Below are 21,872 nucleotides of genomic sequence, written 5' to 3'. Positions count from 1 at the left end.
TTTGATTGTACCTATGAATGAGTTCAGATATCTCAATAAATTACTACTATACCTGAAAAGCTGACAAAGTTAGAAGGTAAAAAACCAACAGAAAAAGTCAATGCGGCATCAAAACAGAGGTGTCAGATTCCAATCCCATAAACTCCAATGAACTGGCCCAAATCCCTTTTTTTCTAGCTTGGGAGTTAAGTTAAATAAATGACTCTGTTTTACATAAGCGAACTTGCCTTTTTAACTATAACCCATGTCTCAGTCAGTTTTGACATCATCAATCAAGAAGATAAAAAAATGAAAAAAATTAAAATCAGAAAGATAAAAAGAATTTGTGTTGGTGGCCAATCAAAAATATGCTTTTTAAAAATTATTATTAGTTGTTTATACAATGGACCATTGAATAATCACTAAAGTTAATTTTATTAATTAAATTTATTAAGATAGACAACATTTACAAACATAAAGTATGCTGTGCTGAGATTAAGGAGTTACTAGACTTTTCTGGTAACTTTACTTTCTCATTATGTAATATTGAAAATGGTTTCTTTTATATATGTTGCTGTAGTGTAATTAGGCATCATGTATCTAATTCCAATGTTTAACAAGATTCACAGAATGATAGCCTTCTAAAATGTTTTGGAACTACAGCTCTTGTTATAAAAGCTATTATTTTACACTGCTCACAATTTTATTTAGAGTAATATATTCATTGCAGAAGCTAATAACTCATTCAATACAATAATCAAAAAATCACATATTAAACCAATTAATGTCCCATCATCTAGGTAGAAATGCCTGAAAAGTTTCTTTTGATGATGAAGTTTTATTTAACTATCATACACTGTACAAAATAACTTGTTCTTTCAAAATCAAAGTGGCCATGCTTCTGAGCCACATCCAAAACACAGCTCTCTGAATTAAATTAAGGAAACAGACCTGCTCATTTTGACAACTCTCCATATCCTTCTAGGTGCCCAATTCTGTGAATAAGGCAATTACACAGACCGAAAAGAGTCAGGTTTTCTGAAAGTGAATGGGACACAATCTCTCATCCACTTCTGTAAATGGATGTCAATCTCTTGTCATTTGCCAAAGGTGCAAGAGAGCACAAAATTCCAACATCTTAAAAAAAAACAAACCCAACATCTTGTCTTTGTTTATTAAAGGGTTCCTAAGAAAATAAGTTGAGATTTCCATGTTGCTGAAAAAGCCTCTGGGGAGTCTGATACAGGAGAAAGAGAGGCTTCATGTAGGTTTATGTAAACCTAACATTTCAACCTCTGATTAGGATGAAGGCAAAAGTGAAATCTTGTTTCCACTGAGCCCAAGGATTTTTTTTCACCTGTCAAAGAGTCAGAAAATACACTCAAATTCTTTAAAAGTGGACACTGGAGTCTATTTCTAGAATGGCTAAATCAGCTGGCTTGGCTGATGGATTTATGCAGCCAATGGATCAAGAAGTTAGGGAGTTAAAAATACAGCCCAGATATTTGATGTTTTTCTTATTCAGTCAGTACCCACAGAGAAGCCCTTTATCAAAAAAAAAAAAAAAAAAAAAAAAAAAAAAGAAGAAGAAGAAGAAGAAGAATGCAGTATCTCCATTAGGCTAATTTTCTGATCTTAATATTTCTAACCATATAGAGAATGTCCCAAAAGATTTAAAAGTTTTGAGCTTTAATAACCTCAGGTGTACAAATTCAACAAACTTGGAAACAAACATACATCATTTGGAGGTTTACTTGCCTACATTCCATGCTTTGGGACTTCTTATAATACATTAGTTGTTGTTGTTGAAGTACCTTGTTTGAAGATGGCAAACAGAAACTATTTTTAAGTTATTAGAGCTAAAAACTGCACTAAGACTTTGGAATACCCTTTACGATCTCCAGCCTGCGTCCCTGACCTAACTCCTTTCACCTGATGACTGATATTTAAATTCTGAAATGGGTTAAATTGTTTCTTTAAAAGTAATTCTCTTGTCTTGCCTTATTCTCAGAGCAAAGCTGGTTGAACATTTTTCTAACTCAGTTTCTTACAGCTTTCTCATTCATCAATTGGAGATCTGATTAGTTTTGTGAAAAGTACAGAGACACACAGTTCTCAAACTCTTGTGTTACAGAAATAAATCTCAGCCTCTATGTAATGTCAATACTATGGAAAATGATTTGGGGCAGTACTTTGAACACTGACATGGTCATATTTTAATAAGTTTCCACACATTTATCCAGTTAAAAAAACCTGTCTTAACTCCAGGTGTTTTCTCCCCTTCTCCCTGATCAACGTTATTCAGGTTTTTATCTGTGACTTCTTTTGTTTTCATAAGGGTCTCATATATTTCCTGGGCTCTGGCAATTTCTTTATGAGCATCGAAATGAACTTTTTGCCTGGTCAGGAGAGGAACAATTAAATTAAAATCATTAATTCGCTTGTTTAGTTTTCTGATGTTTTCTTGAAACTGCTCACAAACTTGGTTCCACTGTTTCTGTTCAGTTGGTGTCATTGGATTCCCAAGTTTTTTCCTCGACACTAAAATTGCCTCTCTGAGTTGATCAATAGTATCCTTTATTTCCTTTTGCATTAGGATCCACTCTGGTTGATATCCATTATCTATCAATATTCTATTTAGGTTGTGAGTCATGGGATCAATATATGAACAGCCAGAAAATTTTTTTAGAGGTTTTCCTTTCCCACTGAGATTGTCAAAGTCTCCTTTTGCCATTGATTCCTGAATGAGATCCTCCACTAAACGCTCTATTGCTTGAGTTATCTTTTGTTCTCTACTGTGTCTTACATCTTTAACAGTTATACTGTCAGTGAAATACTGGCTTTGTAGCTTCTGCTTTTGGTATTCCATCACTTGCTCAGTTGCACGGTCTGCTCTAAATTGCCTATACTGCTTCTCTCGTTGGCTTGGAGTCCCAAAACCAATACCTTCAAAACTTAAATAATGCCGGTGTTGGGGTGTTTTATATTTAAATTTTTCTTCTTCTTCTTCTGCTTCTTCAACTTTACTCTTTCTGGCATTTGTTTGTTCTATCACGTGGGAAAGCACCTTCCTATAAGCTTCTTCAATCCTTATAAATGTTGCAGAATCAGCAGTACTAGAGCCACCATCTGGATGGTATCGCTTGGCAAGCTTACGAAAAGATTCCCTGACATCATCTGCAGAGCATCCTTCATCCAGATTCAGCAGCCTATAATACTCTCTCATCTTCTTTTTGGATTTATGAGTTGACATCATTCTAATTCTAATGACACCAAGATATGAACCCATTTTCATTTGATTAGGAATCAGTGAAGCATTTATCAGATGAGATCTTAAGATCTGAGCCATCATCACATACATTGTGTTCATCATTATACCGAGTTCTTCCTAGCAATGATCTATAAAATGAAACAAATATAGGGTGAAGAATGTCGTACTATCAGCGAAACTCATATTTTCAGCAATAAGGACAAAATTATACATACAGTAAGGGGCAGTTCTTTCTAATATTGCTGAGAGAGAGGATTAGATAGTCTTACTGACCGTGATTGGCTTCCAACAAGGGGAAGAAAGTGCCAGACTGATGAAAGGCAGGACATTGCTCTTATCCCACAGCTGGCTCCTTAATTCCAAGGACACAGTCTGGCAACAGGAGGATTTATGTCCCACAGCTGCTGCATTAATTCCAAGGACATAACCCAGTATCTCTTTGTTCTTTTTTTCCCACCAAAGCTTCTGTTTTAGAGCTTAGCTCCACAGGAGGAAACAGACAGTAATAGAAGACTGGCATCACTGGAATGAAGATAAGAATGGCAAAGCCTTCCAATAAAAGACCCTGTAGCCCACTCAGGGACTGGAGCTGCCTGGACCAGCTATCTGGCGGATGGCTCCCCACTTGAGTGTTTTCTTTTCTTCTCTCTCTCTCAGCAATAAAAGCAGGTCTTTCTTCACTCTATCTCTCTGCATCTACTGAGAATTCTTTCTCAGTTGGCGGGCAAGGATCCACACATTTGAGGGAATTGGCCACCCGCTTGGTGGGCTTTCCAATTTGGGGGTCCCTCTATCCACTAACACTGCTAAAACTCGGCAATAGCTATGTTTCACCTATGTTAGCATAGAAAGGGAAGTTAATGATGTTTTGCATTCACATACTGTGATATAATCTGGGTTCTACGCCTTACTAATTAACCACAGAATTTTAGAGGTGGCGAGTTCTCAGAGATCATCTAATCCAGTCTTCTCATTTTATGAGAAAATGTAGGTCCGGAAGGTTAAGCAGCATAACTAAGTCACATAGCAAGGTGTAAGCAAAATGGGTAAGGTTAGGTAGGGCACAATAAGCCTCTCCCTTAATTGTCTGTAGCCCCAGCCAGATTATAAACTTCATCAGCACCACTGTTTCTTTAGTTAGTGTATCACTGTCCTTATCGTCCCAGGGATTCTTCTCATGTCATGAGAAGACTTACGTGAGACAATCAGAGAACATGACAAAGCATGTACCTAGTCTGACACTAAATCGAATAGAATCAAGTGTCCAAAAGACTGTAAGCTCTACAGCTTGTTACGAAGGAGCTGTCTGCTGCATGCCGTAAAGCCAAGATGAGAGGTGATCCCTCCCAATATGGTAGCTGTTATTTTAAAAACGCACAGCATAGTAGAGGAGAAAGTCTTGTACATCGATAATGGCAATTAAATGCTTAAAGTGGTTTAACTGAAAATAGGATTTTGATTTATAAACGCTAAAACTGAGCTCCTGGGGACTCCACAGTTTTCTGGACAATTGGGGTCAACAGCTTTCAGAGTTGATTGGGATTGTGGTGACTGTGCTAACTGCGGCCGTTGAGGGGAGCGGTCAGTCCCAACTCCAGGAACGCCCTGTCCCGCCCCCTACTCACCTTCTCGTACATTGGGAAGGGGCTCAGCGGCTCCCGCCCCCATGCTGAGCCTCTGCGCATGCGTGCGCTGTCTGCCCTTCACTCCCGTGGTGATTCCGCCCAGGCCGGTAACCAGTGTCTCCGCTGGACTAGACCATCCGCCGTTTGGCACTGAGTGATCTCTCGGGGGGTGCGGAGGGCACTATTATACCTAATCGGGACATATGTCCTACCTTACCTAGGAACCCCAGGATCTCGCTTAAAACGAACTCTTCCCAAGAAGACACAAGCAGGACATTTCGGGAGGCTACGCCCCGCCCCGGGCAATCTGCTCCGCCTCCGCCTCCTCCCCCACCTCGAGCCCGAGATGGTTCGGTCGATTGGGATTCTGGGCGATGTAGTTCGCCGGGAAGGGCTGCGCGCGCAGGGCCCCGCGGCGCGCGTGCGCCTTCCGGGAGGGAGGCGGGACCAGCCGAGTGGAAGAAAATGTTGTCATGGCCGGAGCAGTGACGGGTAGAGCTTATTGTAGACCTTGGGGAGTGTAGGTTGGGACCTTTGAAGCCCTAAGGCTTCCGAGGGCGATGCCGAGGGGAGGGGAAGGCGAGTCCGTTTCCCCAAACGTTACTTGAACAACCTCTTAGGGGCTGCAGCCATGGACACCAGCTCAGAAACATGAAAGTTCCACTTAATCCAGAAAGATCTAGGTAACCCAGGCTAGAAGCCTACTCTTTCATTAGTTCAAGTACTTAGTGAGCAGCTCGCTTAGTCAGGCGTTGGTGAGGAGTGAGGACGGTCGAGGACAAAATCAAATTATGTGTTTACTGACTTTAAGTTAAGCCACTGTCTTGGGAATTTGCTATTTCCCCCTCCTGTACGGGGGGATAATTAAAAACAAAAAAGAAGGTGGCAGAAACTTGAGGAGTCAGACCTGAGTTGAAAATCCTGTTTCTTACGCTTGCTTTTTTCTGTTATATTATATAAATGAGGGTACCAGCAAATGGTAAGTGTGTATTTAGCACTTTTTGCCAGAAACTGTGCTAAATAAATGCTCTCTATATAGTCTCTTAATGCTTACAGCAGCCCTGTGAGAAAGTGCTATTGTTTTCTCCATTTTACTTATGATGAAATAATAATGGCATTAAAATCACTGAGTTTTTGTGAGACTTATACAATGTATGTAAACCACTTTGCACCGTGCCTCGCAATAATTTTTTTATTATGACTATGTCTCCTAAAAGGAGCCAGAAATAGGTACTAGCCTAGAAAGACCTCTGAGTCATAGACAATAATCTGTTACCTTCTGCGTAGGTGCACAGAAAATGGTTTAAAATCTGATTCAGTGAGATTTCCTTAAAAGCAAACAATGAGCAAAAAAGAACTGTATGAAAGATGTGTTTCTATAAGTTTTAACTCTTGCCAACATTTTAAACATAGCTATAAAAGGGGAAAAAATACAGTTTAAAAAACTACTTATATAGCACTTTGTATTTTCCAAAGCACTCATCACAAATGGCATTTTGATGTTTGCATCTTATAAGTAACTATACTTTAGCCCCAATAGTTAAATGATTTGGTTAAGTGACTAGACTTTGTAAGTTACTGAAACTGCAAGTAACATTTCTCTTTTTAGAATGTCAGTTTTATAGTGTGATTCTGTACACGTAGAAGGTGAATTGGAATCAGCTGAGTTATCAATAAAGCACACTTTCAGCTGCAAAGTGTAAACTAGCTAATGAACTTGGATTTTTCTCATATATACGGAGTGTGGAGGTACGCAGTTCCTGGTATTGGTTCAACTACCAAGAGTTGCCACATTTGCTTTACCAGTTTTCTCTCTCTCATTCTTCTGACATCATTCAAATGATTTTCTTCTGAATCTTTGCATGTAGTGCGGTGCGACAGCAGCTGGAGGGCAGAGGAGGTGGCGTGGCCCGTCTTGTCCTTGCCAAGAGGCGGCAGCAAGCGCCGGTGTCCGGGAAGGTCTTCATTCAGCGAGACTACAGCAGTGGCACCCGCTGCCAGTTCCAGACCAAGTTGCCTGCGGAGCCGGAGAACCGGGTACGCAGCGTGGCTTCCTGCACCTGCCCCTGGGCGAGGGTGGGAGCCTCCCGGGGGCAGGCACGGAATGGGTCGGGGCCAGGGGGATACAAAGAGGGCCACTAAGCAAGACCTGGTTGGAGGAGGAAGAATAAGGCCAAGCACCTGGGTCTGCTGCCCTTCCGGAGCTATGGTACCCCGTGCCAAGAATTCGTATGCCACGGTCTTCCCCTGCTGTCCCCCACCCGACCCCACCCTACTCCGGCTTGTTGATAACAGTGATGAGGAACTGATTCCTGACGCTCCAGGCCACCTACCTTAGCGTGTTGTAAGCTGTATCCTCCAATCTCACCACGCAAGAGACATCATCATCATTCTCGTGACTGGCGTTTGTGGCCACTGTGCGGCCGCGCTGCTCGGCAGAAAGGGTTCATTTAAATGCTCTGCTAGGCAGTGCAGAGAAGTCTTCTTGGAACTTGAAAAACGCAGAGTATTAGAGAGGCCTGGACAGGAAACTGTCTCAGAACCAGGCCTTAAACTTGTCCCTCGGAGTTACGATCACTGGAGGCCAGCTGTGTTGTGTTGGCTTGCATATAGAACTGTCATCAGGATGTGGGTCCTTTGGGCAACCCTGCACACAGAAAAGGATGTGTTTCCCCTTTCTACAGACTGAGGAAAAAATACATATGTATGTTGATCTTTGTATCTTACTTTAAAGGTGCAGCGAAGCGAGCTTAGGTGAGTAGGTGCGTTTTCGTGGGCCCACGTGTGTTCACACACCCAAACAAAGACTGCTTTGGTCTTGATCTATGAAAGGTAAACTTTATTGTGTGTTTCCTGTTCAGAGGATGGGAGCAGGTTTTGTGGCTCTTTCTTCTTTGACAAGGAGGGTGAGAGACTGGGAGGTGATTTGGCATGTGTGTGGGTCCAAGACATGCTGGTTGTGGAATGAGTAGGTGTAGTTGGGTCTGTATGGAGCAGTCGTTTAAAAGTAGCTTGTAGGGAGGCAGGTTGTCCTACCTGACTGCCAAGGTTGGAAAATAAACAGTGATAAATTATAGTGTCCTTCGGCTTAGAACCCTCAGCAGGTTAGTAGCCCAAGTATGTCTCTTTAAATGCCAAGTAAAGCTCAGACATGCCTTGTAAAGATGGTTTGTAGATTAGCTTGTTTGTGAAATGCCTTAGAAATGCTGCAGTTTGGTGTCACCATGTGAAGAGTTACCAGCCTGACCCTAGGTGGACGTGTCCACAGTGGTTTGAAGAGAGAGAAGTTAAGCAAAGTTGCCTGTTGGCTAGAGCTACTCAGTGTTGTTTTTAAAGTAATTTAACATCACAGTAAATATGTTTTACCTGTTAGGACTTATATGCAATAAATCAAATGTTTTATTTTTAAGCCTCTTATGGAAACTCTGACTTAACACTGTTTATGTACTTTCAAATTAGAAGGTAAACTGTTCTTTTTCACTGCACTTATTTGGCTGTTGCATGATTCCTTTGATCAAAGGTTTTAAAGTCAAACTTCCAACTTATAATTGAGCCAGATACATGTATGCGGAGTCAGACATCAATTAGCCTTGCTTTCTGTGTGTGGTGGAACCTTTATTTTGTAGTTTGTGTTAGTTTGTGTCCCAGAAACACAACATAGCCACAGTACTCCACTGGTTCTTACAGGAAATTGATGTTTCTAAATCCTGGAGTCCTTTTACTTCGACTTCACATCGCCCAGAACTGCTCGTGATTCTAAGTACTATATGGAATGTTACTTGGTGCTATTCAATTGTGCCTTTGAATTTTTTTTTTCTTTTTAAATGTTTGGGTTAAAACAGTAGCTTATACTTTAAACTGCTTGGAAAAGCTTTGGCTTTTTTTTTTTTAATGTGTTGAGATTAAATTTAAATTACAGGTTTAAATTTTCCCTGCTTTGTTTGATGGAAAATTGAAAGGTTTCATTGTTTCTCTACGACTTACCCTAGAAGTTGTACTGATTGCTCTGCCACTGGGGCTGATTTTCCTTTTGTGGGAACGTCGCACTTGGCAACTTAATAGAGAAAGAAATAAACATATGAATGTTTGGTATGATTTTTAAAAATTTAAAAAATAATAATAATTGCATGTATTATGTCCTTTACCCCAAAGTACTTAAGTATTTGTTTCCTCAAAACAAGGGTTTTCCTTTACGTCACCATAGCACACTGTTAGCAAATTCAGCAGATTTAACATAGTTACAGTATTATTTAATGTACTGTTTTGCATTCCAGTTTCAACAACTGTCCTAATGATGTCTTTCAGACAACTCATAGGCTTTTAAGTTAGCAGGTCAAATGAGTGATAAACCAAAGCATTCTTGTTCAGTTTAGTTACGAGCAGAAAGAGTTCACCATTTGAAAATATAGTTCTTTTCCTTTTAAAAGGTGACTGCATAGTGCACAGTCAACAGTCCTTGTGAGTATAAGATGTGACCAAAGGATCAAATTTAGAGTCAGAACCAAACATGTAGGTTGATTAGCATTTTTTAATGTCATCATGCTATCTTGCTTATTTAAACTCCATAGAATTTTTAAAGCCTGTTTACCTTCTACATAGCATTATTAACCATTTAAACTCATGTCATGGTTAGAATCAACATATCTGAACTGCAGTTATTTTCCACAAAGTCTAATTATTACCTCAAGTTTGTTAGCTGGGGTGTGTTACAGTCTTATGCATAAGGACCAATTTTAAATTAAAGTACATTGGATTAGATGTGTGACATTTCCTAGTTTAGAACATCTTTTTCATAATTTTGTGCTCTCACAATAGAGTTGAGCATTTTGAAAGTTTCCCCATAAACAAGGGAGAGTAGAGAGTTGGCAGGAATTTAGTTAGCATACCAAAACTTAGCCATTAATTGTGTTTCTGAGTGGGTGGAAAATAGATGTGATAGTTTTAAAAAGTTACTAAAAAATAAATTTTCTTACTTTACAGTTATATTAAATATTTTCTGAGCTACTGCAAGAAGCATGGCAAAAGTAACCTCTTCTCTTTTTGTACTCTCAAATGTAGTTCTGATACAGGAAAATGTGGGGCGAGAGGAGGGCTGTATCCCAGGTCTTGTTTGAGTCTGGGACGTGCCCCGACAAATGTGGGTCCTTGGTTTGCACAGGAAAGAATTCAAGAGCAAGCCACAGTTGTTACAGTAAAGGTAGATTTATTTAGAGAGATACATACTCCATAGACAGAGTGTAGGCTGTTTCAGAAGGCAAGAAAGGCCATGAAGTGAGGGGGTTGAGTGCTCAATAGATACACACCATAGACAGTGAGATCCATCTCACTCAGAAGGGGGAGAGGCCACGAGGTGTGGGGTTGTTAGTGTTTATAGGCTGGGTAGCTTCATATGCTAACAAGTGGGAGGATTATTCCAACTACTTTTTGGGGAAGGGGCTGGGACTCCCAGGAATTGGGCCACCGCCCACTTTTCGACCTTTTTTGGTCAGCCTTGGAACTGTCATGGACCTGTGGGAGTGCCATTTAGCATGCTAATACATTGCAATGAGTGTATAAAGAAGTTCAAGGTCTAGAAGTCAAATTTCTTGCCATCTTGAGCCTTAAGGCTTCCTGGGAGCTTAATCTTCCACCATTTTGGTGTTATTTGCTGTGTCATTCCTTGAATGGCTGTGCCCTCCCCCTTCCTTCCTGTCCCAGTTCCACCCTTTGACTAAAGCAAGTGAGGACTCTTGTTTCTGTTTTAATCCATCTGTTTCATTTTTTCCCCTTTCATTTACTTGTTCTGTGATAATGGCAAAGAAGTTGATTTATTGCCAATAAGTTCTGGTGCCATAGAAACCAAAATGACACTCCCCTGAACACTGATTTATGGCTCCGTCTGCATCCCAGAGTCACATATTGTTCAACGATGTTTGCAAATACTGTCTTCTGAAGCTACAATTCCCAGAAACACCGTGAAAATGCATTTGTCTCTCTGCCATCTCAATTCTTTTTTTTTGTTTATTTGTTTTATGATGTACGGTATTATGTTAGTTTCAGGGGTATCAAATCATTTTTTACTCTATTTGATCAAGGAAGAGTTTGCTGTTGTCAACTGAAATAAAATCACACAACATGAGAGTTGTGGGTTAAGTTTTATTCTGGGGCAAAATGAGGACTATAGCCTGGGAGACAGCATCCCAGAAAGCTCTGAGAAACTGTTCCAAGGAGGCAGGGGGAAAGCTCAGTATTATATATGATTTCAGTGAGGGGGGACATGCAGCCAAGCACACGTTCAGGCAGAGGCTGCTGCTAGTCACGAGGAGCAGACGTCACCATTAATGATTCTAGTGCTTTTCTAGATATGAGGAGACACAAGAACTGGGGTCATAAAATCTTCTCCTGAAAACATCTAACTATCTGATGGCCTGTTCACCCAGTTCTCCCAGAGCACAGAGCGCCTCATTCCTGATCTCCATCCTGAACTCCTTTCAGGGTATGTTGAAGGTCAGTGGTTGCAGTGGTTCCTGATTTAATCCAAGCAGAGTTGGATGGCCAGTGCCAGTGTGATCCAATCCCTGTAGAGGCAGATGGCAAGTGCCAATTTTTAGTTAGCACTGTACACAGGGTTGGCTTGAAAAGAAAGAAGGTGGTAGATTCGCTTAATTAGTTAAACAAGACTCAGAGTCCAGAGGGGTTGGGGAAAGGTACCCTGGAAAAGAGGAGAGCCACACTCATTTGGATATTTTTCCCATTTCCCTCTTCCCAGGTGAGTTAACCAGTTATCGACCCATCCTAAAGTAGTCAGTAGGGGCCGCACACAGGATCTGTGGAAATTTGCTGACAGTAAACGGCCCTCCCCAACCCAGGATGCCTCCTCTTCATTTTTGGTATTGATTTAGCATGATGATTTATTGTGCTTTGAGCTTGAGTTATCTGCATTTGACTGGTGCTGAGCTCTAACACTTTCTGTTCCTTGAAACTATGAATAATGCACATATCTCCCAGGCCATCAGTGGGGGAAACATGCAGATCCTGAGAATCAAGATTTGAATTGTTTCCAACCCATATTACATTTACCCTGCATGTTTATCAAAATCACAGCTTTACAGCACAACTATTCTATGCTTTTCTCAGCCTTCACAACTTGTTTTCAGCTTTATTGAGGTATAATTGACAAATAAAAATTGTATACATTTAAAGTGTACAACTTGATAATTTGTGTGCAAATTACAATTAAAAAATAGTGTAAAAAATTGTAAAAAATTGTGCAAAACGTGTACAATTGCAAAATAATAATCACAAGCTAATTAACAACATCACCTCACAGAGTTACCATTTTCTTTTTCTTTTCTTTCTTTCTTTTTTTTTTTTTTTTTTTGAGATTCCAACTACAGGGTAGAGAGCCTTTGACAATCCTTGGGAAACCTGGGCTTCATTTATAGGTAAAGAATTTTTATCTAAAGTTAAGATCCATTATGTTGTCTCCTATGCATTGGGTTTGTTCAACAGTTAAGGTCCTATGTGATCTGAGTTGCTCTGGTGCCTTCATTGTCTTTGGCTTTAAACATTCTGGCTCTGATGTGTCTGGATATGTATCTTTTTTTGAGTTTATGGAGTTTCTTAGATGTGTAAATTAATGTTTTTTATAAAATTTGTAATGTTCATAGCCATTATTTCTTCAAATATTTTTCTTGTCTCTTCCTCTCCTTTCAATGCCCGCATTATGCATGTGAGGTGTACTTAATGGTGTCCCAAATTTCTCTGAGGCTCTGTTCTTTTCTCTTCATTCTTTTTTCTCAGGTTGCATGACCTCTATTTTATCTATGTTCGAGTTCACTGATTCTTTTTTATGCCAGCTCAAGCCTACTACTACTGAGTCCCTTTAGTGACGTTTTCATTTCAAATGTTATATTTATCACTTCAGAATTTCTGTTTGAATTTTTAAAAATAATTTGTATCCCTTTATTGATATTCTATATTTGATGAGACATTTTCATCATACCTTCTTTTAATTCTTTAAGCATACTTTCCTTTCATTCTCTGTACATAGTTTTAATGGCTGCTATGAAGTCTTTGCGAAGTCTTCACCATCTAGGCCCCTGTCAAAGACATTTTCTATTACCTACTTTTTTTCCTGTGTATGAGTCACACTTCCTGTTTTTCGCATGTCTTGTAATTTTTTGTTGAAGGTGGGCATTTTAGATAATACATTGTAGCTGCCTTGGATACTGATTCCCCCACTCTGAAGGTGGTGGTTGTTGCTGGCTTTGTTGTCTATTTCTTAGCGACTTTGCTGAACTAATTCTGCAAAGTCTATTTCCCTACAATGTGTAGCCTCTGATGTCCCTGCTCAGATTTTCCCCTCTTGTTCTTATCTTTTAACAATGGCTGTTTAGGGTTGCCCTGGGTAGGAATAAGGCACTTACTGAGCAAGGGATGCGCATCAACCCTCTTAGCCACTTAGATTTTCCCCTTTGCCACTGGATGTGTGTGCGTGGCACAGTTCAAGGAATTTATGTTTTTGCCTCATATTCAGCTAGAGACTAGTTACTTGGAGGTTCCCTGTCTGATCATTCCTCAGAGGGTACAGCCTTCAGCACACACACAGTTTTCTGCTGGGGATGAGTACAGTATTTTTAGGCTTGATGTTTTTAGCAACTAGAAGTTGCTTCGGGGTCAGAGTGGATTACTGGTGAACCAGTGTTCGTCAGAGATTGTGTTTAAGCCCCTTGTGCCAGTGAGACTTGTGTGGGTGGTTCTGTGTGTGGCTTGGGGACACTTTTAAGCCCTGCCCTGATTGCTCCTGAATAGGTGCAACCTATCGTATACACATGACCTTCCCAAACCCAGAGCTGACTAGATCCCAGGAGGGCTCTTCTTGGCTGTCTCTTTCCCTGGTTAGATCAGTGCTTTGTCATTCTGGAAGTCCTGTCCTGACAAACACATTCAAGGGAAGCAGAGTGTAGTGGTTAAGTGCACATGCTCTAGATCCATACTGCCTGAGTTTGGATCTTGGATATGCCTAGCACTCAGTGGATGTTCTTGGCTAAGTGACTTAACTCTGTGCCTCAGTTTCCTCATTTATAAAAAGGGGGTGATGATGGTATCCACCTGATAAAGTTGCTATAAGGATTCATTGAGCTAATGTAAAGCATGTGGTGAGCACTACGTCAATGTTTGTTTTGAATTCAGTGTTTCAATAATCAGAATCAGGAACTTGGAGTCCCTTTCCTTCTTTTGAACTGATCTGAATTCAACCAGAATAGTATTTGATGACTCATTCTGTTCAGATTTGAGCTAGGAGGGCCTGGAGTGGAATTCTTACCCTATAGGGTAATATGAGGAGCTTCTTAATAATTCAGATTCCACATACTCCCTCTAGAGAGTCTAATTCTGTGGTGCTGGGGTGGAGCTAGAATCTGTATGTTTAATGCGTTTCCAGGTGATGCTGGTGCAGAGGACCACTGACCACACCTGAGGCAAACTGTCTGGACCCTTGCATCGTTCTTTGGCTGACTGTACCCATTGGCTTTCAACTGGACAGAGGAAAGATTTTTGTCTCCCAGGGGACCTTTGTCCGGAGACGTTTTTGATTGCCACAAGTGAGGATTTTTTTGGCATCTAGTGGGTAGAGACCAAGGATGCTGCTCAACATCCTGCAATGCACAGGACAGCCTGAACAACAAAGAATTATCTGTCCTGAAATGTCAGTAATGCTGAGGATCAGGGACTCCACTGCGGACCATTCTTTCTCTCATTCCTCCTTTTCCCTTAATTCTCCCTAGATTCATTATCTGCCAAATCTGCTAATCAAGGAATAGTAGAATGTTGGAACTAGAAGGGACCTTGGAAATCATCTAGTCTTACTCATCTGAGAGAAAAATGACATGCCCGAGGCCATACAGTTAGTGGCAGAGACTACTGCAAGATTTTTCCTTATAACCCTTCCCATCCAGAGGACGAACATGATTAAATGCTGCAGAAGGAAAAGAAGGTGCTAGAGTAGTTGCATATTGGCTTGGCACGTAGCTTTCTAAATCAACAGTCTCAATTCTGGGAGAAATTGTTTCAAAATTTAGTTAGTAGTACAGAGACCTTTGTTAAATCATTGATTAGATTTTAAACATTCTTTGTATCTGAATCATCAACCAAAAGTGCTAAGCAGTATGATTCATTTCTCAGCATAGCTCCTGGGAGCCTTTATTCCTGTCTCCTATAGCTCTGGGGCATGCCTGAACACTTATCTTCTTCTTTAAAAAAAATTTTTTTTGTTGTTGGGGCAGTAATTGGGTTTATTTATTTGTTTAATGGAGGTACTAGGGATTGAACCCAGGACCTCGGGTATGCTAAGCGTGGGCTCCACCGCTGAGCTATACCCTCCCCACTTCATTTTATAAGATGTCAGTGGAAAATGGACATTTCACTGAAGATTATTTACAGGACACAGAGGAGAGGGTTCTATTCGAAGCCACCAAGCAAAACTTCCTACAAGTTCCTTATAGACATCCCATTCTCCTGCCTTACACCTCTCACCCCCTTCCTTCTCCCTACTTTGCCTCTGAAATGCACTTCAAGTTTCAACACTTTATGTAGAAAAGAGAAGCGCTGAAGTGTACCATCTACCCAGCCTTTCAAGGACCATTTATTTTTCTCAGTTGGGTTTTGCAAAGGTGAGAGGTGAGATGGTAGTGTCTGTCTCATTTCCAGTGCTGAGTGGTTTCTCAAAGGATTCAAACTACGAACATTTCTCTTCTCTAAGGACCAGAGTAAAATTCTGCCAGTAAGAAAAATAAGATTTTTTTTTTCCTCCAAAGCATTAACATGACAAAAATACCTAAAACAAAGTAGCAATGGCAGAGTGTTCTTAATCAATAAATTCTCCATTTAAAAGGCCATGCTCAGCATAAGAACCATTCACACAAACTTTAGGATCTTGATTACTTCTGAGAATTTTAGGGGAGGGGAATCCAAGATTTTCAGTTGAACCACTATTTATAATAGCAAAAAAAAGGGGGTGGGTATTAAATAACCACGAGAGATTGGAAACATAAATTAGGAAGCTTCCAATCCTCTACAGCCTGTGAAAATACTGATGTGGATCTCTAGGCACAGACATGGAAAGGTGGCCACTGCATTTTGTGAATAAATAAGTCTTGTTAAATTATGTTGGAGAGAGGATGAACCAATCTGTACTACCAGCATATTGGAATGCCCGTTATTCCACCCACCCTTGATAATGCATTAGTAATCTCAACTTCGCCAGTCTGACAGGCACATGGGCACATACGTACACACAAACACACACTCTTAAAACCTCTGTATTGTAATTGCTAATGAGAAATGAGAGAAATCTGTTTACTATCCAAATTCCTGAAGGATCAGTTTGTCCACCCTTCTACTGCAGAAAGCTGATAAATTAAGTTACTTTGATAAGTGGTGAAACTTTCTCTGCCCTGGTGGTGAAGGCCTATTTGAGGGGTGCTGAGAAAAGAAAAATGGAAGAGAACATTTCCTAAATGTTTCTCATTCTGTAAGGTCAGTATTATCCTGACACCAAAACCAGACAGAGATATTACAAGAAGAGAAAACTACAGACTAATATGCTTTATGAATATAGATGAAAAAATTTTAACAGATTACCAACGAGTCAAATCCAGCAGCATATTAAAAGATTATACACCATGACCAAGAAAGATTTATCCTTGGAATGCAAGGATAGTTCAGTAGGATATGAAAAATCAGTCAATGGAATACACCATATTGAAAGAATGAAGGGGGAAAAACACATGATCATCTCAATGGATGCAGAAAAAGCATTTGATAATATCCAACTCTCATAGTAAAAACACCCAGCAAACAAGGACTAGAAAGCAACTTCCTCAACCTTATAAAGTGTATTTACTACAATCCACTTAATAGGTAAGACTGAAAGCTTTCCTATGTGATCAGGAACAAGAAAAGGATGTCAGCTCTCACCGCTTTTATGTAGTGTTGTGTATTTATTTAGCTATGTAAATTAGAAAAGAAAAAGAAATAAAAGACATCTTTTATTTGGGGAAAAAAAGGAGGGGAGAAAGAAGTAAAACTACATATACAGATGATTTTATCTTATATATAGAAAATCCTAAAGAGTTGACAAACTATTAGAATTAATAAATGAACTCAGCAAAGTTGCAGGATATAAGTTACAAAATGCAAAAATAAGTTGTATTTCTATAAACCAGCACTAAACAAGCTGAAAAGGAAATTAACAATTCCATTTAACATAGCATCAAAAGGAAAAAAAAATTAAGAATAAATGTTACTGAGGAGGTAAAATGACTAAATTATGACTAAAAGTCATAATATATTGTTGAAAGAAATTAAAGAAGACCCAAATAAATGGAAAGACATCCCATGTTCTTTGATTAGACTTAATATTGTCAGGATGGAAATACTCTCCAAATTAATCTACAGATTAAATAAAATTCCTTTCAAAATCCCTGTGGGCTTTTTTGAAAAAGATGGGCAAGCTGATTCTAAATTCATATGGCAATTCAAGGAACACAGAATACCAAAACATTCTTGAAAAAAACAAAGTTGGAGGAGTCACACTTCCTGATTTCAAAACTCACTACAAAGCTAGAGTAATCAAGACTTCGTGGTACTGGCATATGATGGACATACAGATCAATGAAATATAATTGAGAATCCAGAGAAGTAAACTCATACATTTATAGTCAATTGATTTTTGACAGGGATTGCAAGACAATTAATGGGGGAAATAATAAACTTCAGTAAATGGTGCTGGGACAACTGGATGTGCATATGGAAATGAATGAAGCTGAACCTTTACCTCACACCATGCAAAAATGAACTCTTGACGGATCAAAGATCTAAATATGAGAGCTGAAACTATAAAACTCTTAGAAGGAAACGTAGGTGTAAATCATTGTGACCTTGGATTTGGCAATGTTTTCTTAGATAGGATACCAAAAGCACAAATAACAAAAGAAAAAATAGAAAAATTGGGCTGTGGGTTTGTCACCAGTTGTGGGTTCTGGCCAGCAGAAGTCCCACCGAAACGGAATGAATTACTCAAGACTCTATGGAAAAGTCAAGACAGCGAGAGGGAGTCGGGAGCCAACTCCACAAACCTCTCAAATGCCCTCACATTTATTGTGTACAATCAAAGGAGAAATCATTGACAATTGTGTGATGGAATGCAGGAATTTAGGGAAAGACAGGGTGGGATCTAGATTGTAAAGTCTGGCTCAAGGTCAAAAGACCCTTTATCTTTTGGTAAGTCATGTTTGTGTTGACATCAGCGAGCCTTACAGCTTATCAGGGTTGAACGTCTGAGAAGAAGCTGCTTGACATTTTTCTTGGACTCAGGCGGCTGTGCCTGTCTTAGGTTGCCCCCCTCTGGGGGTCTTACCCGTCATTGGCTAACCAGCCTCCTCACCTCTGAGTCTGCAGCTTTTTATAACTTGTTTACCATTCCAGCCCAAGACTCGTTACTTTGGGGGCCCACAGTTTACCTTTAGGGAAGTCATGGGAAGAGGGGAGCAAGATACATTCTTATAGATACGTTAAAGCAGACCACTAGCCCAGCCAGTTCCTTGCTTTGGGGATAGAATACTATCTAACAGCAGGCACGCCCAGCGCTTATAGCCGAGGGTCTGGGTTGTTGCTTTGCAAGGAGCAGAGTGCTATCTAAAACCTCAACTGTGCAAGCAAGGCAGTTACTAAGCACATTTGCTCTTCTTTAAGGAGACAAGTGGCTGGGGTCTGTTACAATTTGTTAACCCAATCATGGGCTCCCACATTGGGCTTCATTGAAATGAAAAATAATTGGGCTTCAAAGGATACCATTGAGAAACTGAAAAGAGAAACCACGTAATATGAGAAAATTTTTTCAAATCACATATCTCATAAGGGTCTAGTATCTAGGATATATAAAGAACTCTGACAATTCACCAATAAAAAGACATTTAACTCAATTTTAAATTGAGCAAAGAATTTGAATAGATACTACTCCAAAGAAGACATACAAATGGCTGATAAGACATGGGAAGATGCCTAATATCATTAGTCATTAGGGAAATGTAAATCAAACCACAATGAGATACCATTTTGTACCACTGGAATGACTGTAATCAAAATGATCGAAAATAGCAAGTATTGGTGAGGATGTGGAGAAATCAAATGACACCTGTTTTATTTTGTTCTTGCATATAACAGAAACAGTCAAGGAATTGAGTGATATTGCTACATAAAACTATTTTTCCTATACATTTTTGGAGGTTAGTGGTGCAGAAAAATTTAAAATGCAATTGACTATCAATCTCCACAAATAATTCAATTCATGAACCTCTTTTAAAAATAAAATCAGTTTGGAGTATTGAAATCTTCATGCAGTGCTTTATTGCAATGCTCAGAACACAGGTGGGGCTTAGGAGTTAGCATTTTTAATAAGCTTACCCAGGGAATTACCAGGTTAACAGATGGAAGATTTGCGGATTAGAATTTCTGTTTAGATAGTGTTTAGCATGATTTCTGTCACAAAACATGGAAGTCTATCTGTATTCAAGTGACTTCATTCCGAATGTGAAGTATTTTGAATGTAAGTTTGATGTATTTTATAACATACGACTAAATGTAATCTTTTTTAAGTTGAAGTGTAGTCAGTTTACAATGTGTCAATTTCTGGTATACAGCATAATGTTTCAATCATACATGTACATACATATATTCGTTTTCATTATAGGTTACTACAAGAGATTGAATATAGTTTCCTGTGCTATACAGAAGAAACTTGTTGTTTATCTATTTTATATATAGAAGGTAATATTTGCAAATCTCCAACTCCCAATTTCTCTTCCCACTCCCTTTCCCCCTAGTAACCATAAATTTGTTTACTATGTCTGTGAGTCTGTTTCTGTTTTGTAGATGAGTTCATGAGTGTCTTTTTTTTTTCTTTTAGATTCCACATACAAGTGATATCATATGTTATTTTTCTTTCTCTTTCTGGCTTACTTCACTTAAAATGACGATCTCCAGTTCCATCTATGTTGCTGCAAATGGCATTATTCTTTTTTGTGGCTGATTAAATGTAATCCTGATGTTTTTAAAGAACTATGAATTAATCTTTTTATGGTAACAGAAGGAGTTTTATCTTTTTGGGAGGACAGTTTTATTGACTATAATTCATATGTCACACTTCATCCATTTAAAGAGTACAATTCATTGGATTAGGTGTGTTCACGGGGTGGTGCAACTATTACACAATAGATTTTAGAATATTGTCATTACCCAAAAAGAAACACTGTACCCTTTGGTCATCATCTCCAAATATCCTGGCAGCTATTAATCTACTCTGTCTCTAAGGATTTGCCTATTCTGGACATTTCATATAAATGGAATCATAAGTATGCAGTCATGTGATTGTCTTCTTTAACTTATGTTTCAAGGTTCATCCATGTTGTAGGGTGTGTGGGTGTGTAAGTACTTCATTTCTTTTTATGGCAGAATAATATTTCATTGTATGAATAGTCCACTTTTTTATCAATTCATTAGCTGATGGACATTTGGATTATTTCTACTTATGAGTTAATTTTTAATTGTTAATTAAAAATTGACTTCTGTTAAAGGAAAATGGCCTTATGTTGTGGTTAATATAAGGTTTACATGGCTTGTGAAAGAATGGCTATCAGACTGTCTCTTTTAAACAGTGGTGGGTCTTGGCACGAGTGATCTGGGATGTCAGCCGCTGGGAGTGTTCAGGAAGCTAGGTGTTCCCCAGCATGTCTGTCATCAGTGTCTGTGTCCTCAGAGTGAGCCACAGCCACCCTCCACCTCTGTAGAAGTCTCTCTAAGACTAGCAGATCAAAGAAATAGACATGAAGAATTAAGTAATTAGCAGATGACCTGCTCTCTTCCCCAGCTTCCCCTTCAGTAATCTCATGAGCAAACTGTGTGACCAGGGTAGCACCTAAAGGAAGGTAGCACGGAGTCGACAGACCTGCGCGCAGTGGGAGATGGCGGTGAGTCTGATCCCCTATCTCCATGATTAACTGAGATTACTTCCCCTTTTCTCTTTAAAAACTTTGATGGCTGAACACAATCTTCAGAGTTGATTTTGGGACGAGTCTGCCTGTCCCCTGATTGCCAGCTTTCTCATTAAAGGCAACATTTTCCATTTTTACCAAACCAAACCAAACAAAAAACCCCCAAAACAAACAAACAAAAAAACCCCAACCAACTAACCAAACAAAACCCAAAAAAAACAATAGCAGAGGTGTAATTTATGTATTACAAAGGTAACTGGTAAAAAGCAGCTTGGGGAGAAAAAGCTAGTAGGACTGTCAACATAACATGAACTTAAAAAAAAAAAAACCCTGGAATTTTATTAATCTTCCTGAACTACTTACAGCTGCATCTGTCACTGGACCTTTGCCAAATGGGGGCTGCTGAGCATGGGAATCCCTTGTGTCTGGGGCATCCACCATTGTGTGACAGGCAGTTTCACTGTCTCTGACAGCCCAAAGGCTGTTTTCCTGTTCTCTTTGACCCATGGCCATGAGAGCAGGGTGAGTGACCTAAACTTGACCAGATAATCCTGCCTGGGACATTAAGCCTGGACAAATGACCTAGAGATAACAGGCATTCAGAGTGCATTTCAGTTGTGGGAGCAGCTATAGACGAGTGCCTGCTGGAAAGGGAGCTGACAGAGCCCAACTTGGCTTGGCAGCAATGTCCTTGCCAGTCTCTGCCTGGGCATGATTTTGGTTGTGCTTCTGGCTGCTTAGCAGGGGAGAGAATAGCCAAGAAAATTCTGGTGAAAGGAAGTAATGAAGGACTAGCTGTACGAGTTATTAAACTTTATTATAATTAAATATCATGGTATACTTGAGTTATTTTAAAAAGTTTACATGGTAGTTAAAAGTAGTAAAAAAAAATTGAGAAGGAACATTTAAAGACTATGAAATTTCTTAGAAATTTTAATATTGCTGTTTAGACTATTTGGGTTACTT

The 21,872-nt window shown here is 39.5% G+C and overlaps 1 protein-coding gene across 1 annotated transcript; it reads right to left on the bottom strand.

Moving 5' to 3' along the window:
* Window positions 1-1,651: 1,651 nt before the first annotated feature.
* Window positions 1,652-5,186, bottom strand: DNAJC28 (DnaJ heat shock protein family (Hsp40) member C28). Its single transcript, XM_006187494.3, has 2 exons — window positions 4,876-5,186; window positions 1,652-3,378 (listed from the first exon to the last, which is right to left on the bottom strand). The coding sequence occupies exon 2, from the start codon at window positions 3,350-3,352 to the stop codon at window positions 2,189-2,191; it is 1,164 nt and encodes a 387-aa protein (XP_006187556.1). The 5' UTR covers window positions 3,353-3,378; window positions 4,876-5,186; the 3' UTR covers window positions 1,652-2,188.
* Window positions 5,187-21,872: the final 16,686 nt, after the last annotated feature.

This window comes from Camelus ferus, chromosome 1 (genome assembly GCF_009834535.1).
Source record: "Camelus ferus isolate YT-003-E chromosome 1, BCGSAC_Cfer_1.0, whole genome shotgun sequence".
NCBI lineage: Eukaryota > Metazoa > Chordata > Mammalia > Artiodactyla > Camelidae > Camelus > Camelus ferus.
Note: the sequence above shows the minus strand (reverse complement) of the source record. Positions and strands in the feature narration are given on the sequence as shown.

What these genes read in the sequence shown, in the direction of transcription:
- DNAJC28 (XM_006187494.3), bottom strand. Translation starts at nt 3,352, where the DNA reads ATGATGAACACAATGTATGTGATGATGGCTCAGATCTTAAGATCTCAT.